This window comes from Pyrus communis, chromosome 16 (genome assembly GCF_041283825.1).
Source record: "Pyrus communis isolate YQ-2024b chromosome 16, ASM4128382v1, whole genome shotgun sequence".
NCBI classification, from domain to species: domain Eukaryota; kingdom Viridiplantae; phylum Streptophyta; class Magnoliopsida; order Rosales; family Rosaceae; genus Pyrus; species Pyrus communis.
This window is the reverse complement of record NC_142580.1, coordinates 7,162,040-7,181,366: the sequence shown is the minus strand read 5'-3', so window position 1 is coordinate 7,181,366 and position 19,327 is coordinate 7,162,040. Positions and strand designations below refer to the sequence as shown.

Below are 19,327 nucleotides of genomic sequence, written 5' to 3'. Positions count from 1 at the left end.
ATATGTGTCATTCAGATTCCTGGGATTGATGACTATCCGGAATCCAGCTTTAGTACTGAAATTGCCTTAATTTTTAGGAAAACTAATGAAAATGGCTTGAAAACTTTGAGTTTTAACAATAAGGACAAAATCAAGGGTAAAGTGAATAGTATCAGGATTGACTTTTTAGTGTAAAAATGTGGTTTTTCGTTAAAGTTCCCCTAATTTTTTTTGGTAATTCTAGTATACCCTTTTCACTTCACCTCCCAACCCCAAATGATAGCCGTATTTCTCTCTTCCCAAATCACCACCGATCCAATTCTAGTGCATTAGTAAACAACTTATAAGAAATCAATCTCATTTTTATTCCAATTTTAGATAGTTTAGTAAACAAATTTAATAGGATTTTGATTATGATTCCTCCCCATTCCAACTCCTTCATAATTCAATTTCTCCTCCATTCAACTTCCTTAATCTGATTACAGATTAGAAAACGAGTCATTAGTAAGTTATCTAATTCAATCTCTTTTCATCTTTCTCTTTAACGTCTCATTTTTTTCTCCTCATTTTTTTTCTTCCTCACTATCTCAAGGTTGACTCTCATGTAATCCTAGTGAGGTTGGCTACCACCAGATTATATCGGCCTACATCTAATATGATTGTTTCTGATTTCGTCCTAATGAGGTAGATAAATAGAGGAAAGATAAACAAAAATAAATTAAAGAAGATAAATGATATTGACCCTAAAATCTATACAGCCTACATGGTGCATATGCTGAGTACAAAAAGTTAACAACATCTTTCTGTGTCCTTGACTATTGATGTGGGCGTATTAATTCGCTATCGAATTCGACCGAGCGAATACTTCTGGGTGTGGTGGTGTGATGGAATACGCTTTTGACTTCTGAATTAGGCAACCTCGACTAAGGAAGGAACACTCTCAATCTAAGTTCTTAAACCCGAAGACAAAGCTATGCAAATCACTATGAAGTTCTAGATCATCCACACCAAGTTTGCAGCCTCAACTATATTGGTGAAAATATAGGTCTATTGAATAGGTATCAAACTATAGAGGCAAAAATACTCAAAAGAGATAAGCATCTTTATGGTAAAAATGGTCCGACAGTCTGAATGCCGAACTCTAAATGTAACAGGTAACAGATAACGTCACATGTCGATCTTGAATGCATCTCAAAATCGAATCGTGACAGTAATCCCAACCTAAATAATTATCCTTGCTACCTGAATAATTATACATGCTAATTATCCTTCTTGTTTCTCCAATATGGCATGGATTCAATCCACTTGTTTGACACCCCTTCTAGGTTTTGTCCTCATCTTTAAGCTCACAATATATTTCTCCCAGATAATTACTATCATAATTAAGACTGATAGTAATATCTAAGAAAATATTAATTCATTCAACAACTTCCATTTAAACGAACCGATAATGCAAAATTTGGTATAAACAGAAATATAAAGAAAAGGAAGGGGAAAAAAAGAAAAAAAAGAATGGATGGATGGTAGGAGGAGGAAGAATCACTGACGAGAGAACGTGAGAAGTCCTCTTATGGGTTCCTTCTATATATTTTTTTAAAACAAACGATATTCTCTACATTAAGGAAGAGGGGGTGGGTCTTAGCCTTACAATAGGCTAGCAATAATGTTGTTCAAATTCGCATTTGACGAGAATCAAACCTAAAACCTCTCACTTACAAGTGAAGAGGAATACCATTAGATTGTAATACTGTGTGGCGGGTTCCTTCTATTTTTAATTTAAAAAGGATAAAGAAAAAGAAAGAAATTTGAATAAAAAAAGTAAAGCAACGATTGTTGTCTATAATATTTGAATTCAATATTTAGGTTAAAAATGAAGACTGAGTATCATGAGACCAAATATTATAAAATTCAACAAGATAACTGAAAGTTGTAATATTCTCAAAATATGCTATTTCGTAAAGAGAATATTCTAAGCATATGATGTTTACAAACTCTACAGTCTACCGTAAATAAAGTTTTTTACCTTAGAAATACTTAGATCCACTTTTGTATTTATGTCATTGGAATTTCTAGAATCATTGAATTTGCACACTAAACAATATGTCATCATTTATTTTTATAAGTGGATTCAAATTTAAACCAATCACACATTGCCATGTCATTTCACGATGCAACATGTATGACGCGGCCACAAACACACACCCCTATCCACCAATAAAATTTCTATAACTGCAATTAAAGAGTTAAAATTTAACCATGGTTAGGGTGGGAAAAAATGTTGGGTTAGGGTTAATACTTGGGAGTAAATACTTAGGAGAGGAAGGCCCATACCCTTGTTCTATTTTATAATTTTGGTATTTGGGATGCCATTGTAGGTGTGAGAAGTTTTGTTTTTGAGAAAAGGGGCCAGTTTTGGGGATGTTTTAGATGTGGGCTAAAGAAGGAGGGGCAGAAAAAAGAAAAAAAAAAATTGGTGAAGGAGGTCCGTCCATGGTGTCTCTCTGCGATTCAAATTCCTCAGCCAGCAACCAGCGTAGCTCACATAATAAGGTGATTAAACTTATCTCTGAATCTAGGGTTTTACTAAAATTTAGTGAATTTCGTGCTCTGAATCACTGATTCTAGGGTTTCATTTCCGACTTTAATTTATCAAATACGATTTTTTTTGGAGCTGAATTGGAACTGATTGAGTTAGATCCATGGCTGTGATTTCTGATTTCAATTCTCTGATTTGGGTTGTGCTTTTTAGTTTCATTGATTTTGCATCTGTGTAATTATGTGCTGAATGTTTGTTTGAGCTAATTATCACTTCACTGGTCAATTTTGAGCCTCAGAGTTAAATTAGACTCATATATCGTCATGAATTGAGTATGAATTAATATTTTGGTTATGTTGTGGTTGCGTGGTGAGAACGAGGGTCTTGAAGAAGCTCGAAAAAGCGTTGTTTTTTTGGATATCTATCTCGATATGCATTTGTTGTTGGATTCTTGTGTTTGCATACAACTTTCATGACAATTTTCTAACTGAATTTTATCTAATTTGAACAATAAGGTTGCTGAATTGCTAGAGTAATTTGGGAGCATGGGCAAGTAGCGGTTGTAGTCTCGGCTTTCTTGTAGCTTTGGGGATTTTTTTATACTACTTTAGGATTAAAAAAAAGGCTTCAAGCTCAAGTGCTGTAAAAACAGTAAGCAAACATTAGAGAGGACGAAGATAGAATAGGAATATGGAGTGCAACAAAGATGAGGCGGCTAGGGCAAAAGAGATTGCGGAAAGAAAGTTCACAGCAAAGGATCTTATGGGGGCCAAGAAGTTTGCCTTGAAGGCTCAAAATTTGTTTCCGGGGTTAGAGGGGATGCCCCAGATGTTGGCAACCCTCGACGTGCATATCGCGGCGGAGAACAAAATAAATGGGGAGGCTGATTGGTATGGGATACTTGGTGCGGATCCAAAAGCAGATGATGAGGCAGTGAGGAAACAATATAGGAAACTAGCTCTTATGCTTCACCCTGATAAGAACAAGTCTATAGGAGCTGATGGAGCGTTTAAGCTACTATCAGAAGCATGGAGTTTGTTGTCTGATAAATCTAAGAGAGTAGCCTATGACCAGAAGAGGAGAGTACACCAAAGGGTAGCGACTGCTAGTGGGAGTTCACAGGCTCCTCCAGGGGCCAATGGTTTCTACAATTTCACAAAAGGTGCAACGTCAGGCGCACAGACTCAGAAGGTTAATACACAGACTCAGAAGAGTACCACACAGACTCAGAAGGGTACCTCACAGAATCAGAAGGGTACCTCATGGGCCAGCCGCTCTTCGGCTTCTGCTTCATCTCAAAAACCAAAAGCTAATACCTTTTGGACAGTGTGTCATAAATGCAAGATGCAGTATGAGTATCTCAGGATTTATCTTAATCATAATCTTCTTTGCCCGAATTGCCATGAACCATTTCTAGCAGTAGAAATAGCTCCACCACCTACAAATGGTGCCAAGTCAGCTCCACCAAAGCATGAAACAGCTGATAGAATGGGTGTTGGATCTGCTGGTTTCAATGGTAATCAATCGTACAACCAAAACAACTTCCAATGGGGTTCATTCTCTAAAGCATCAGGTGCTTCTACAGCTGCCCAAGCCGCGAGCGTGGTTAGCCAGGCATATGAGAAAGCCAAGAGAGAGCGCGAGCAGGCTCAAGCAGCATTAAAAAGAGAGGAGTTGCGGAGGAAACATCAATCCTCCAGGAAGGCAAGCGGTGCTTCATCTACAGGGTATCCTAATGCTGCCAAGGGAAGAAGAGGAATGGAAGATGTTGGTGTCAGCAGCTACAGAAGGGATGTCACAAATCAAATGGGTGTGGGAGCTGGAGGAGCTGGAACAACCAATTTTTCTGGACCAAACGGAAGCGCCAGGCCTAGTATCACAAGGGATATCTCCCAGATTGATATTCCAAATTTACTAAGGGAGAAGGCTAGAAAAGAAATTCGGAAGAAACTAAATGAATTCACTGTATCCAAGACTGCAGCCAAAGAGACGGTGAATGGAAATGAGAGAGAAAAATCTTTGGGAAACATTGATGTGCATAGAAATCAAAAGCAGTCTGGTGAGCCAGTGGACACAAAGAATGGCTCTTCTGACATGAAAGGTTCTGGCATTTCTGGTGTCCGTTCAGATGCAGACATATTGTCGATAAATGTTCCTGATTCTGATTTTCATGATTTTGACAAGGATCGAACAGAGAAGTGTTTCGAAGATAATCAGGTCTGGGCTGCATATGATAATGATGATGGCATGCCAAGGTTTTATGCGTTAGTTCAAAAGGTGATTTCTGTGGATCCTTTCACAGTGCGGATCAGCTGGTTGAACTCGAAAACAAATAGTGAACTGGGTCCTCTTAACTGGGTATCCTCTGGCTTCTCAAAGACGTGTGGGGAGTTCCGAGTAGGGAAATATGAAGTGAGTAATTCACTTAATTCTTTTTCTCACAGAGTTCGGTCAACAAAAGGTCCACGAGGGGCTATCTGCATATATCCCAGGAAGGGGGATGTTTGGGCACTATACCGGAATTGGTCCCCAGACTGGAACGAACTGACAGCTGACAATGTCATTCACAAGTATGATATGGTTGAAGTTGTTGAAGACTTTAGTGAGGAGCAAGGTGTACTTGTGACTCCTTTGGTGAAAGTGGCTGGCTTCAAGACAGTATTTCACCGGCACTTGGATCCCAGAGAGGCCAGGAGGATCCCTAGAGAAGAGCTGTTTCGGTTCTCTCATCAAATCCCTTCATGCTTGATCACGGGTCAGGAAGCTGCAAATGCTCCAAAGGGTTGTCGGGAGCTGGATCCAGCAGCTACTCCGTTGGAGCTTCTTAAAGTAATAAATGACATTAAAGAGGAAGATATGATGGAGATTGACAAAAAGTGCCAGCAAGGCGATGTAGCAGAGGATGTTGAGAATAATACTGGCATATAGATACAGCAGCGAATTCTAGTCCTGTCACGGAAGAAGCGAAAAGGGGCTAATTTGTGATATATGCAGATAGAATTTGCTGACTTATAAATTTTGGGGCTATGCAGCATGAGTTGGTGAATTTTTGTGGAAAGTTTGATAGGTGAACATCTCATCCATGTGCCCGGGGGGTTGAAGCAGGAAACCCTGAAGGTCCCCTCACTGCAGCTGAATCCAAGATTTTGTTCGAGGCAATAGAAGGTGAAACCGTGAAAGCCCATAAATTTACATTTTCCAACAGCCATTTTTTGTTTCCTGTGAAAGATATATCTCTAACTATTGGTTGTCCATGAGCTGATGCTCCATTACTCCATTTCCTCGATGAAGTTGTTAAAACTCTAGTGTTGCTGTTACTCCTCTGATTCGTTATCAAATACTAGTGGAAGCTGATACCCCATTTCATTTCAGTTCACGAGTTATGTGCTTTTCCGATTTATTTTCTTTGTTTCTGTTAAATCTCTTCCGGTGTTATGGAGGCCTATGAAACTGGGTTAGATGAAATAATTAAAACTCATGAAGGTTAATGGAGCATTTCTCGGACCGATATTGAATTTTAGAATATGACATGCATTGTTGAATAGATAATTTAATAATTCAATGTGTTGAAACAAAAAATGGAGGTCGATGTCAGATCTTGTCTAAGTCGAAGGTAGAAGATAAGCAAGAGTCATGAAGAAAGCTTACCCCTTCCCCTATTGGTATGATTAGAAGAAAAGTTTCCGGGTTTCCGGTGAGTTATCTCTTCTATCTTCAATTTGAACAAGATTAAAAGTTGGCATCCGTATGGCTAAAAATGTTAGCGGATTTTAAACAACTTCAATTTGTTTGCCATTGATTTCCCCACTTACAATTATCTTTATTTTCATAATTTAATATTTTCATCAGTGTCCGTGTCCAATGGACCAATAGATTTATCATTTGTGACAACTTTCTTGTTTTTTTCCTGAAAATGGCTTAATCAACTTTCTTGTAACAACTTACTCGAAATGCTTCTTTAAATTTAAATTTGGTTTGGTTAGTTTAAAGTGTTTGATTAATTTTTTTGCTCAACTAATGTATGTGATTTTTGCTCAAATTTCTCAAGTATTAATATTAAATAAAGGATCAATGAGTTTCATTTCCAAAAAGAATATCAAATCAAGGATACATTTACAAGCCTTGTTATTTTGTTTTGAGCAAATTTCCATCCCAGTGGTAACTTTTGTTTTACAATAATTTGATATAATAAAATAGCTACATGGAATTTTTTAAATTTATGTTTTATCTTTGTGTAGGAATATGGACGGCAACAGGTCATATGGTAAATATAATAGGAACATTTTCCATGGTTCTTGCTCCACCTCAGCAGCAGAACCTTTAGACCAAACATCGTCGACATTGAGTGTACCAGATCCAGATCCCCGTTTTGACAGGGAGAGAACCGAAGAGTCTTTTGGAGAAGAACAGGTCTGGGCGGTATGTGATGACAAAGATAGGTGGACAAAAGTACCACCCGAGACACGCAGTGTAATTTGCATATATCCACAAAAGGGGCGATGCTTGGGCCCTCTATAAAAACTGGTCCCCAGACTGGAATCGGTCGACAGCTGAGGAAGTGATCCGCAAGTTTGATACAGTGGAAGTTGACGAGTTTGACAAAAAGCTCGGCATAAGGGTCATTCCCCTAGCGAAAGTATAGCTGGTTTTAGAACCGTGTTTCGTCAGGATCGCACGAATGGCTTGTGGGCGTATCGTAGACAACAGATGTTTCGGTTCTCCCACCAGGTTCCGGGGTACTTGCTTACAGGTGAAGAATCTCCAAACGAGCAAACGGTTCACTGGGCACTGGATCCCGCAGCTCTTCCTCCAGAACTTCTTCAGGTCGTAATTGATATCAACGGATGAAGAAACTATGAAGAACTTGGTAGGGTTTAGGTTTTGGATTACTTGGTTTGAAGGGAATGTAATTTTTTGACTATTGGTTGAATATTTGTTTGACTGCAATAGCAATTATATTTGTGTAAGGGATGGAGATGTACGAGCTCCCTCCCGTACAGAACTCTTAGCAAGAAACATTTGTTCTTCATTTTACATGCATACAACAATAGCTTTTATACACCACACATGTATAATTTTCTTAATACATAAACCACCTATGACATTGAATTCTAAATTAAAAACAATATCGGGCTTATTTAGAAAATAATGTTGTCTAACACTCGTTGTTGGGAATCCACTAGATTCATTCGCCACTTATTAATTCAATACTCTTAACCTAACTCGCATAATTTTTTAATACATGAATTACACACACCGATACATACATCAGATTAAGTTTTAAATTAAAACCAATATCCTGCTTAATTTAAAAAATATAATGTTGTCTAATATTTTCCTTTTTGATTCACTAGATTTGGTCATCACTCATTAATACTCTTAACCTAACTAACATGTTTTTTTAATGTATGAATCACTCACACCAATACACGTATTAGATTAAATTCTAAATTAAAACCAATATCTCGTTTAATTTAGAAGACAATGTTGTCCAATACTGTCACTTGTGATCCACTAGATTCATTCAACATTCATTAATTCAATCCTCTTAACATGGATCACATAATTTTTAAATGCATGAATCACACACACCAATACGTGTATCAGATTAAATCCTAAATTAAAACCAATAATCCCACTTGATTTAGAAAATAATGTTGCCTAATATTCTCAATTGTGATCCACTGGATTCATTCACCACTCATTAATTTAGTACTCTTAACTTGATCTTCCTAATTTGTTGATGCATAAACCACACACACCAATACATGTATCACACTAAATTCTAAATTAAAACCAATATCTCGCTTATTTTAGAAACAATGTTATCTAATACTCTCAATTGTGATCCACCATATTCATTCACCATTCATTTATTCAATATTCTCAACATGACACAATTTTTTAATGCATAAATCACACACATCAATACATGTATATCAGATTAAATCCTAAATTAAAACCAATATCCCGCTTAATTTAGAACAAAATGTTGCCTAATATTCTCAATTGCGTTCCACTACATTCATTCACCACTCATAATTTAACACTAACAGCCCTACCCACATAAATTTAAATCAAAACCAATATCTCGCTTAATTTAACATTTTAATGCAGCTTTTAGTTTCTAAATGTAGCTAGCACTCTTAATTTGTCTTTCTACGGAGAATTACTAGAAGTTTTGTCATATTCTCCTCTCTTTTTTTTCTTGTACCGAAATCATTGACACAGTATGTCGTCATGGATCGCGCGACACCGACGTTGCCAAGCAGTTCATGTCCATGGAGCCCATGCATGCAATTGTCCATTAATTTGTTTATGATATGACTTAGGACTTACATAGGACAAATGAAAAGCATGAGTTGGTGACCCACTCAACTTATATTTAGAGAATATGAAATTTTAGTCTACTAAGAGCTTGAGTTTTAGTTTTGATCACCGCGTTTTACTTCGACTTTAATTCTCAACAAATATTTAGTAATATTCACGAGTTTAAACAAGTTTTTGGTTTTAATATAAAGTCAATAATAATTCAAAAGTCTACTTATACTTGTTCCAACTCTTTTGGCTTTGATTAGGTAAGAAAATGTCACTTTAGCTAGGTCAGATCACAAGTTTTATTTTAGATTTACTCTTTTGTTCATATCTTCTGCAAAGTTAGTTTATGGTCGTTTTGATAACCATTTTGTTGTTTGTTTTACAATTCACTTTTATGTTATAGATCATAGGAAGATAATGTTTTAGAAAGGAGAAACGAAAATGTATGAATGATAGTGAAAGAAAAGTGAATATGAAATGTATGAAACGACACGCATAATGAAATTCAACAACCAAAGAAGGAGAATATAGGATCCAAGAGTTTAGGGTTTCCTCGTGTGTTTTTCTATATTAGGCTCAACTTTCGGGTTGGACTTTTCTTTTGTTATAGTTTTGGAGGCTTATATGTTGCTTTGTATATTATGTGTGTGTGAGCCTCTAACTTTTTATGTGAAGTGTGTTGGTACCTTATGACAAAAAAATTAAAAAAAGTCAGGAACTTTAATGAAAAACTTCCGGTACTGTTTATTTTAATGAAAAACCACATTTTTACACTAAAAAGTCAATCCTAGTATTATCTAATTTATCATTTATTTTAATCTTATTGTTAAATTCAAAGTTTTCAAATCATTTTCATTAATCCAGATCACTTTCTATTTGTACGGTCAATTGGATCGTGTGTCAATATACCGCGTACGTAATGGATCCATTGTCGAATTTCTGGATACGGGACCCGGTCTCTCTACGCGTTACTTTTTCTCTCTTCACAACTACACCTGTTCCACCTAGACTCTAATTCTAACGCACACGGTCTCAAGCGCGTACTTACTCCCAATCCCCACCCGACGCGTGTCCCGAATTACGGAGTTCGGCCAATGGCAGCGAAGGCGGTGACTCCGTAGCGCCGTGGTCGGGGACCTATCATCCGTTTGCTAAATATAAAAGCGTCTGAAAACACGACTGTTTTTGGCGAAAGAGAAAATAAGGGTGAGAGTCAGAACTCGCCTGCAAGAGAGAGAATTCGACGAGGAAGGGGAAAAGCCTGCACAAGGAGAACTAATCACCTGAGACGCACACTCAGATACCGGATCTACACCCACAATCATGGTAATTCTCGATCATTGCTCCGATCTGTAGATGTAGATGAAATCATTTGGGTTTTCTGAAATCTTATGCTTTGATCCAGATCTGTAATTGTACGATTAGATTCAGCTATGAAATTGAATTAGATTCAATTCGGTAGCTGCATGTGAATTTGGGTTTGTGTTTATGTGTGTGTGTATTTAAATTTGAATTGGTGATTTTTTGCAGACGACTTCAAGGCGTTTGGCTGACAGGAAGGTGGAGAAGTTCGAGAAGAACATAACGAAGAGAGGGGCGGTGCCTGAGACGACTGCCAAGAAGGCCAAGGATTATCCAGTGGGCCCTATTCTCCTTGGCTTCTTCATCTTTGTTGTCATCGGATCATGTATGTCCATCTCACTCAATTTCACTCACAAATCTGACGTGATTATATCATAATCTAGAATTTGGTTAATTGATATCATTTGAATAGTCTGTAGAATTGGTAATTGTATCTGGGTTTTATCCGCCGTTGTGATTCTGAATTTGCTTGACCTGCATTGTATTGTGGCTGCATGCCCTGGAAATCGTAAAACTTCAATTGGGATTAGGAAAGGGAATTGTTATTAGCACGCCAAAAATCTCATTCTACACTTTGAACTTTCTATATTAGGAAAGAAAAATACACTTGTGAGGAGTGTAGAATGAGATTTTTGAAGTGCCAATAACACTTCCCTTAGGAAATTTATACAAATATTGATACTTTAAGCGCCCGTTCCGCAATGCTCATCTGGTTTGAAGCCGAAAAGGGCTTCCAAATTTGTTACATTGCCATATTTGAAGAAGATGAAAATTGAAACCTAAACCATCTAATTGCCAATGCTCATCTGGGTTGTAAACTAAAGCGGTGTTTGAACTTGTGGCGTTGCCTTGATCGAAAAGATCAAGCTGGTGTCTGTAGTTTCGGTTCATTTTGTGTCCCTTGCGTAATTGAACTGCATTGCATGAAAGGTTTTTGGTGGTTTTGTGATTCTGACATATTTTTTTACTTTGTGTGGAACAGCTCTCTTTCAGATAATCAGGACTGCTACAAGCGGAGGCATGGCCTGATCAAGTTGACCCTACTGATGCTGCTACTGCTTTCTAAGTTATGAGATATGGCGTAAACCTGTCGTGCCGTTTAGTGTTTTGTTAGCGAATAGGAAACTGATGATATACAAATGTGATGTAGTAAGAACTAAAACTGCGGTGTTTCTATCTTGTGAAGTAAAAGAAGTTTGAATAAAGGACCCCCTCCTCTGCTTCGCTTAAATTCTACCTTTTCTTTTTCTGTCCATATACATTGCTTCATTTTCAATGGCTGGATTAACCCGTCTCCGACAATCGTGTCTCCGGCAACCATCTCTCTTGTGGTTGAGTTTGCCTGACATAAGATATTGTGGAATAATTCAGGGTTGTGAAAGCAACTATATTGCCCTTTGCCCTGGCAATCCTTCACCCTCAAGGTTAAATTTGAGGCTCGTTTGATAACCATTGGACGAGGTTGGATTTGTGAATTTGCGCTCGTTTGATTACCATTTCTACTTTGTCGAATTTGAAGAAATTCGTGTGCACCTTTGATTTTGCATAACTCACTCCGGAAACGAGGTGATTTACTCAAGAATTAACAGAAACAATTCGCAGCCAGACACAGCAGTTGCAAGAAAAAAATCTCATAAAATACCACCTGCAAACAACGTAATGGTAGTCGGACGGTTTATTTGAGTACAAAACGGATATGAGAGTACATTCATCCAGTTGACTGAAAAATAGGATTCAAACCTGCCTTCCGGATTCAAAGCAGTATGTCAAGTTCGTACACAAAAGAGTAAAACTCCGGCCGTCATACAACCCATGGAATTGTCCACTCCATAAAACAAGCAACGAAAATTGTCTAAAACAAATTGGCCGGGAAAGCTTGCAACCAACCATGACGAACCGCTGGTTGAGGAAAACTCCCATTCTGGCCATGCTGAAGCCCACCAGAAACAGAAACCTGATTCAAGCAACAGCAGTCAGGCTTGGATAAAATGCAGTGCCACATGCAATCCATTGCCGCTTCTTCCCATGTGGCACCACGCAACCAGGGACCTTCAGCCATTCCCTGCTCGACACGTTATATGTAACCAACCTGTTCATTTGTCTCGACCTCAAGGATAGCATGAGCAAGCCTTTGTTACCCAGGCAAGTCATCCTCACGTGCTTTCCGTAAAACTCCAAGCACCATATATTTGGCATTCTGTCAACCTCCTTCCATAGAAGTGTCATTTTCTGAAGCTCCCAAATGCAAACGCATGTGACAGCATTCTTTGATAACAATCCCACGAGCATGATCCGGCCTCCACATTCAGCAAGTGTGTGGTCAGTCAGATGCAGCGGGGTGGGAATTATAAACTGCTTCCAAATCCCAGTGGCCATATCATATGACACAATCCCTTCAGGGTCTGAACGCATGAAGTAGAGTGTGCCATCGATTGAAACAGCCTGCGACCGGAAATTCAGTGATAGTGGCAGCTTAACACCTGATGGCATGATTCCTGGACGGGTCCAGGAATTCGTCACTGAATCATAAACTTCATACTCGCCATCACAAACCACCCAAAGGATCTTGTAGCCGCCACTGGCTGAACTCCTATTCAGGGTCATCCCCACAGCAATGCGAGACCAGACCTTAACTGACCTGGCCGGCAACTCTTTAAAAGATTGATTCAGAGGGTTGCAAACATAGAAGTTCCTATTACCGATATCAAGAAAACACACCAGTCCCCCTGCTGAAGCCACCGGTAAAACAATTAACTTTGTTGGCAGAGAAAAAATGGTGGGATGGTGCCACTTCTTCAAGGAAGGGTCATACATGGCTCCAGAATTCACGTTTTCATGAGTGATGGTGTAAAACCATGGAGTAGCTTGTGGGACCTCCGCACAATGTTGAGAGAAACTTTCAGAATCCAGCAAGGAATTCCATTTCCTGCACACAGTACGAAATCGAAAAAATGTAGCAATGGGAAGCCTAGCAATGACGGCTTCATAAAGGTCTTCCGGGAAATCTTTCCAAATATGCTGTTCCATAGGCTCAGTGATATTGGTAGTTCCAGATGATTTACCCCGGGTTTGCTCCTTACGAGATCTCTTGGTAGGAGGAGGCTTGCACGGTTCCAACATCTTAAAACTTCTAGATTTTCCAGCTGCCATCATAAGACTGTAGTAATCATCTGCAGAACCTTCATCAACGTTAATTGGGCACCACCTGTGTAAATACAAGTAATGATGAAGTTAATTATATGCTCCCTAATTGAGGAACTTTACTGGAGTTAGAAATTAAACAAGAATAAAAAAATGAAATGTACACATGTACAGGTCAACAAAGTACATTAACATAAGGACATGAGAAACAATAACAAGTTCTGAATTATTGAGTACAAAGATGTAAAACAAAACCCAATCTGGGGTTCTTAACCGAAAAATGAAGTAGGCACATCTATGAGGCCACCACAAGGCCTTATCCATGATTTTTTTAGATTTTTTTCTTAAAGAACTGATTCAAGCCAACTCCGTGCATACAGGCTACAAGCTTTACTGAAACTCTATTAGATCCCTTGGAAAAGAACTTCACTTAGCCTTAAATATTAGTTTAAGTAATTTGCAATAACTTATCAAAAGAAGAAAGCTACTACTAGAATATGGAATTGACAAGAAATGAAAGATATTGAATATTAAGGTCCTAACTTAAAGAGAAAGGGTCATGGATGTAGTAGTACGCAAGACCTATGACACTTAAATTTTGAAGGTTCCACCCCAAAAAAACTGAAATCAAACACCAAGGATAAGTTCAATTCAACAGACATCAGGTGAACAAACTCGGAGAACAAGTGAACAAATTAAGATAACATTTTGTACTAAGAATTATTTTATGAAACAATGCTTCTCCCAGTGTGCAGGATTATCTTGTACAGTTAGCTTGTTATTTTCATGGAAATTAAGCAATATATCGCCAAATAATGCCAACTTTAAGCAACAAATTGTTGAAGGCTGGAATCCAAGTTAGCCAGTTTACCAGTCAAGAAGTGAAGACAACCAAGCAGAACATATAATGCTAACCAACAACCTACACCGAATAAGAAAGAGATATAGAAAATGTAGGAAGTTTGTTGAACACTAAATAATAAATATGAAGAGGTCTACGGGTGAATGCATTATACGTTAGCATACAGTACAAGAAACCAAAGGTGAAGTTCATGTGTCATATCTAACCAGAAACTAATTGTCTATTCAGTACCTAATGTAATTAATGTCGCCTACCAATGAACCCAGCTTGGTCTAACCAATTCAAGGAGGACGGTTTAATTGGCGGTCTAAGTTTCTGAAAACCCCTCTTCCAACTTTTTTTCATATGTTTATCAGATTATTCAACTTCCCGGGCCTAACTGTTCTTTTGCTCCTTCCCTTTTCTGGTTTGCTATGGTACACGCAATCAAATGGTACTAAAACAGAAATGGGCAACCGTGGCAAGGTTCAGAGTTGGCCATGAACCTCCTAAGAACACCGTGAACCCGGAAACCCAACCCCGGCTGGACAGTCATGAACACAAACCAGAGAGGGAAGAAAGAAACAAAAATATCAAACATTTGCATCATTGATACTGTCTATCACTAGTGCTCATCAAATTTGTGTCAAAGAAATAAGCTAAACACAAAAGGAAGAGATGTGCAAAGCACATAGACTAAAAGGCAGAGATTAAGTAACAAATTCCTCAAATATGTAAGACCCAACTCCAGAATGGCAAAACCATTTCTGAAAGCAATCAGACCCAATTTCTCAATCGTAAATGGCAACAAGCAAACAAAGCAAAGCAACCAAATTCAGCAAGAAAATCAAAGAAAGCCATGTAATTTACACTTCGGAGGAAGAAAAGAAACCAAACAAAGCAGGCAAGCACGTCGAACAAAAATCAGAATGCCACCAACAAACCATGAAACGAAGGAAAGAGAAGAAATCGAAGAGATGGGTCGGAAAGAAATGGAATTTGAGAAGGTGGGAGAGATCCAGACGAGGGAGGGAGCGAACCTGAGGTGGTGGTGGTGGTGGTGGTCCTGCGGTTGTTGCTGAGAATGATGATGGCGGAGCAGAGGAGGAGGTTGAAACTGAAGTTGAAGATGGTGATGGTAATGAGGAGGAGGCGGGTGAGAGCCGACGAGCTCCTGAAGCTGACCGATGAGCTGTCTCAGCATGGCCAGCCCTTCCATGCCCCTCACAGGCTATCTCTCTCTCTCCTCTCTGCGACTGACGACCCAAAATCCCAACAAAACACACAAAAACCAGAGCTTTTATTCTTCTTCTTATTATTTTAATTTTATTTGACTTATTTGTGAATAATTAATTAAATAAGAGGAGAACCCCAGAAAAACCAGAGCTGCCCCTTTCCCTTCTCTTCTTCCTCCATCCCCAACCCCCCAAAAACCCAACCCCCACCTCCACTCTCTCTCTCCCCCTTTTCTTTCGCTCCTCTTTGCTCTCTCTCTCTCTCTGACCCACTCTTCCTTTACCACGCCAGCGCGCCCATACCATTTACCTTGTACTGTTACCACTCCTTATTACTCCCTTTCATGTTTTGAATAACAATGTCTTCTCCTTTTCCAACTTTACCCTTCCCCATTGTTTTATTTTATTTGGGTAATAATTACTATTCACTTGTTATAATAATTGCAGATGATCTAATTGATATGTCAGGTACCTATAACAATTGTAAAAATATACACACACAATATAACACAAGTGAATTTGACCCAAAAAAAGAGTAAACACAATGAATTGGTAAAACTTTATGTTGTGAATTTTGTCGGATGATAACAAAAAAACTAAAAATTTATTGCTAAAAAGGTATTAGGTAATTTTATTTGTTTTCCTTTTTTTTTTCAAATTGTGAACTTAAACTAAAAAAATATTTTGTAACTGTTATAAATTCTGAGATAATCTTCAGAATTTCTTTTTGAAATGTCGTATGAATTTGTACACCTTTTTGAATTTATCATCCCATCTTAAATCCTAAACTTGATTTGTAATTATTTCAAATTATAAATTTTAAGTAATGGGTATACGAGTAAATTCACAAGTCCAAATATTTAGAGGATTTTGCAGTCCAAGCGTGTGAACGCAAGATTATAACTTGACGATGGTCAAGGAGACAACGGAAGAGAGAGAGCTTTTGAAGCACCAATTAATAGCTCGGCTTTCAGAAAATCAACGGTTGCGATTAGATCTGGGAATCTCTCTCTTTCTTGCCCCGGTTCCACCAAAAATTTATATTACGACCGGAACATGGATGGTACATCACGTATTTTTATATGAGTGATGTGAAATTTTACTTTTTAAGTTATTAATTTTTTTAACACACATATCATACTATTTGCATAGTAACGCATAATGTACTATACCGTGTTTCGATCACACTGAAAATATCTCTTATTCCACGCACACGGCATGATTGTCCCTCCCAACACTTTATCCCATTTCATGATGAATTTTGTTAAACTTACGGAAGTACCTACTTCCAACTTGATGCCGTTCAATCTTTCTTTCTTCTACTCATTTGCCATAATTGCCCCAAGTACCCCTACTTATCATTATTCTTTTTCTTTTTTTTTCCTTTTTCTCTTTTACACTAGAGAAAAAGGAGATTATAAACGAAAATCCTAGGGCACAACTGATTGAAATAAAAGGCGTTCAACATCGGTAAAGGAAGGTCACGAATCCACAATTGAGAAACTAGAACACTATGACCTAGATCAGACATGAAATTCGTCAAAAAGTTAGCTTTTTCGAATGATACATTTGAAAGTTACTTTTTCTTTTTCATTTTTGCGTCCAATTACTTTTTATCTTAAATACCTAATTTAAATATTTCTCTAGAACTTGTTCAACTTTTTTTATACATGCGAAATTGATGATATCTTCCGCTAAAAGACATGAACAAAAAGAGAAGTTAAAGAATGGCATACGTTCCCTCCACAACATTCGATGAAATGAGTGATGGCCGCAAGGCTTGTCTTAAGCAATCATACAATTCATTCCCTAAGCAAATGGCCAATATACTCATTCAATCACACATCATCAAGTGACTAATAAGTGAGTGGGATGTTTTCCCTTTTCTTTTTAGCCAAATCACATCTTAAAAATCGTATACTAAAGTTTAAATTAGATTAACCTAAATCTAGCCAAGAAAGATTGATTTAAATGTATCAACCACATGTGTTAGTGTTTTCCTTTTTCTTTCCCCTAAAACTTGTGGCACTTTCCTTTTACCTAATAAATTTGTTACAAAATGGACTGTCATATGTCATTTTGATTGCCACCACCCCCATTACTTACTTTCAGTGTTTAATACATGGATGAAATTGTCGATATTTTCGTCGGAAAAAAAAAATTAATATGAAAACGGAGAGGGGGGAAGGGGTGAAATGCAGACCAAATTTTCATCCTTTATTTGCAAGATATCTGAAAATTGGTGAATATCAACCATATTTACTTATTTTCAACAAAAATTTCGAAAAAGCAAATTAAAAATTTCGAAACTGTGAAATTTGTTTAAGAAATTTCTCCAAAGTTGTAAACCAAATTTTCAACTACATATTATTTAAACACTTTTTAAATTAATAAATGTATTATGGTTTGATCTAACATTTTTTAAAGCTTCATTTTAAGTTTTAATTTTTAACAAATTTCTATCATTTTCGTCGAATACAATCGATATCAATATTTTTGTACGTTTTGACATCAATATTTTTTATCGATATTGCTAACTTCCTATGTGACATCTCACATCGCCCAGGGGAGTGAGTCTTTTATGTATATTCCATCCTTACCTAGCACGAGGCCTTTTGGGAGCTCACTGGCTTCGGGTTCCATGGGAACTCGAAGTTAAGCGAGTAGCGCGCGAGAGCAATCCCATAATGGGTGACCTACTGGGAAGTTGCTCGTGAGTTCCCAAAAACAAAAACCGTAAGGGAATGGTAAGCCCAAAGCAAACAATATCGTGCTACGGTGGTGGAGCGAGCCCGGGAAGTGATCCGCCCTGGGCGGGGATGTGACAATTGGTAGCAGAGCCTAACCCTGGCCGCGTGTGTGCCGACGAGGATGTTGGGCCCCTAAGAGGGGTGGATTGTGACATCCCACATCGCCCAGGGGAGTGAGCTTTATATGTATATTCTCATCCTTACCTAGCACGAGGCCTTTTGGGAGCTCACTGGCTTCGGGTTCCATGGGAACTCTGAAGTTAAGCGAGTAGCGTGCGAGAGCAATCCCATAATGGGTGACCCACTGGGAAGTTGCTCATGAGTTCCCAAAAACAAAAATCGTGAGGGAATGGTAAGCCCAAAGTGGACAATATCGTGCTACGGTAGTGGAGCGGGGCCGAGAAGTGATCCACCCCGAACTGGGATGTGACATCCGACACCCTCAAGCTCAACCTCAAAGGAGCCCAATTGATGCAATAAGTAACATTTGCTTAAATCACATCATAGCTAGCTAAAGCTAAAAAGTTGCTTCAATGGAGCACTTTGAACCTTGCCTAATTAACTTGTCTTCCTATATAACACTCATCTTCTTCTCCAGAAGCTTAAAAAATTAAAATGTGAGGCAATCATAACCATCAAAATAAGATTTCATTTTGCAAAACGTGAGAAAACCACTTTCCAATTGTCTCACATTCGGGATAAAATAGGATAATGTGAATCATGCGACTGTCTCACTTCTGCAAAAAGAGATCCGCCATTGTAATTTCCTCCCCAACTACACAACTACACAAAAGAAGAAGGAAAAAGTTGGAAAATGGTATGGAAGGTAATTATGTATGGGGGAAGAGGGTGGAGAATTTGGTAAGGGAGGAAGTGATGATTAAAATGGGGAGGATAAAGTTAAGGTAAGATGGAAGGTTTTGAAAAATAATGATTAGGTTCGGCAAAACCAAGGGGAATGAGTGAGTGAGAGATGCGGATGCGGTGGGTAATCATTTCACATACACTTCTCTTCTTCTTCCCTCCTAGGGAAGGAAGAAAGAAGACTTGGTAGTTTTTGGCGGTGAGGGTTGTTTTGGTAATTTGGGTGGCTGACTGGTGGGTATGAATGGTATAATTGGTCATTATCACATTCATGATGGATTCCCTTCTTTTACGTGTGCAC

At 38.2% G+C, this 19,327-nt stretch overlaps 3 protein-coding genes and 1 long non-coding RNA gene across 5 annotated transcripts; 3 read left to right on the top strand and 1 right to left on the bottom strand.

The window, feature by feature from the left end:
- Positions 1-2,315: 2,315 nt before the first annotated feature.
- LOC137731099 (uncharacterized) lies at positions 2,316-5,886 on the top strand. The gene is made up of 2 exons (XM_068470178.2): positions 2,316-2,529; positions 3,031-5,886. Exon 2 carries the CDS (start codon positions 3,206-3,208, stop codon positions 5,441-5,443), a length of 2,238 nt encoding a protein of 745 aa, XP_068326279.2. The 5' UTR covers positions 2,316-2,529; positions 3,031-3,205; the 3' UTR covers positions 5,444-5,886.
- Positions 5,887-10,017: 4,131 nt separating this feature from the next.
- LOC137731582 (uncharacterized) lies at positions 10,018-11,426 on the top strand. Its single transcript, XM_068470730.2, has 3 exons — positions 10,018-10,159; positions 10,364-10,520; positions 11,178-11,426. Exons 1-3 carry the CDS (start codon positions 10,157-10,159, stop codon positions 11,222-11,224), a joined length of 207 nt encoding a protein of 68 aa, XP_068326831.1. The 5' UTR covers positions 10,018-10,156; the 3' UTR covers positions 11,225-11,426.
- A 384-nt stretch (positions 11,427-11,810) lies between these two features.
- Positions 11,811-15,396, bottom strand: LOC137732005 (F-box only protein 6). 2 transcript variants are annotated; one of them, XM_068471284.2, is made up of 2 exons: positions 15,218-15,396; positions 11,811-13,400 (listed from the first exon to the last, which is right to left on the bottom strand). In XM_068471284.2, the coding sequence occupies exons 1-2, from the start codon at positions 15,394-15,396 to the stop codon at positions 12,155-12,157; spliced, it is 1,425 nt and encodes a 474-aa protein (XP_068327385.2). In that variant the 3' UTR covers positions 11,811-12,154. The 2 variants fall into 2 exon arrangements, with proteins under 2 accessions (XP_068327385.2, XP_088543718.1); XM_088687592.1 differs by having other exon boundaries at positions 11,811-13,402; positions 15,223-15,396.
- On the top strand, positions 13,275-15,620 carry LOC148689896 (uncharacterized). The gene is made up of 2 exons (XR_015957726.1): positions 13,275-13,402; positions 15,223-15,620. It is a non-coding gene; the product is annotated as an uncharacterized LOC148689896 (long non-coding RNA).
- Positions 15,621-19,327: the final 3,707 nt, after the last annotated feature.

Coding starts and splice junctions, on each gene's coding strand:
- LOC137732005 (XM_068471284.2), bottom strand. CDS start 15,396: ATGGAAGGGCTGGCCATGCTGAGACAGCTCATCGGTCAGCTTCAGGAG. Junction 13,401..15,217: donor CACCACCACCACCACCTCAG/GTTCGCTCCCTC, acceptor GTATTTACACAG/GTGGTGCCCAATTAACGTTG.
- LOC137731582 (XM_068470730.2), top strand. Junction 10,521..11,177: donor CTTTGTTGTCATCGGATCAT/GTATGTCCATCT, acceptor TGTGTGGAACAG/CTCTCTTTCAGATAATCAGG.
- LOC137731099 (XM_068470178.2), top strand. CDS start 3,206: ATGGAGTGCAACAAAGATGAGGCGGCTAGGGCAAAAGAGATTGCGGAA.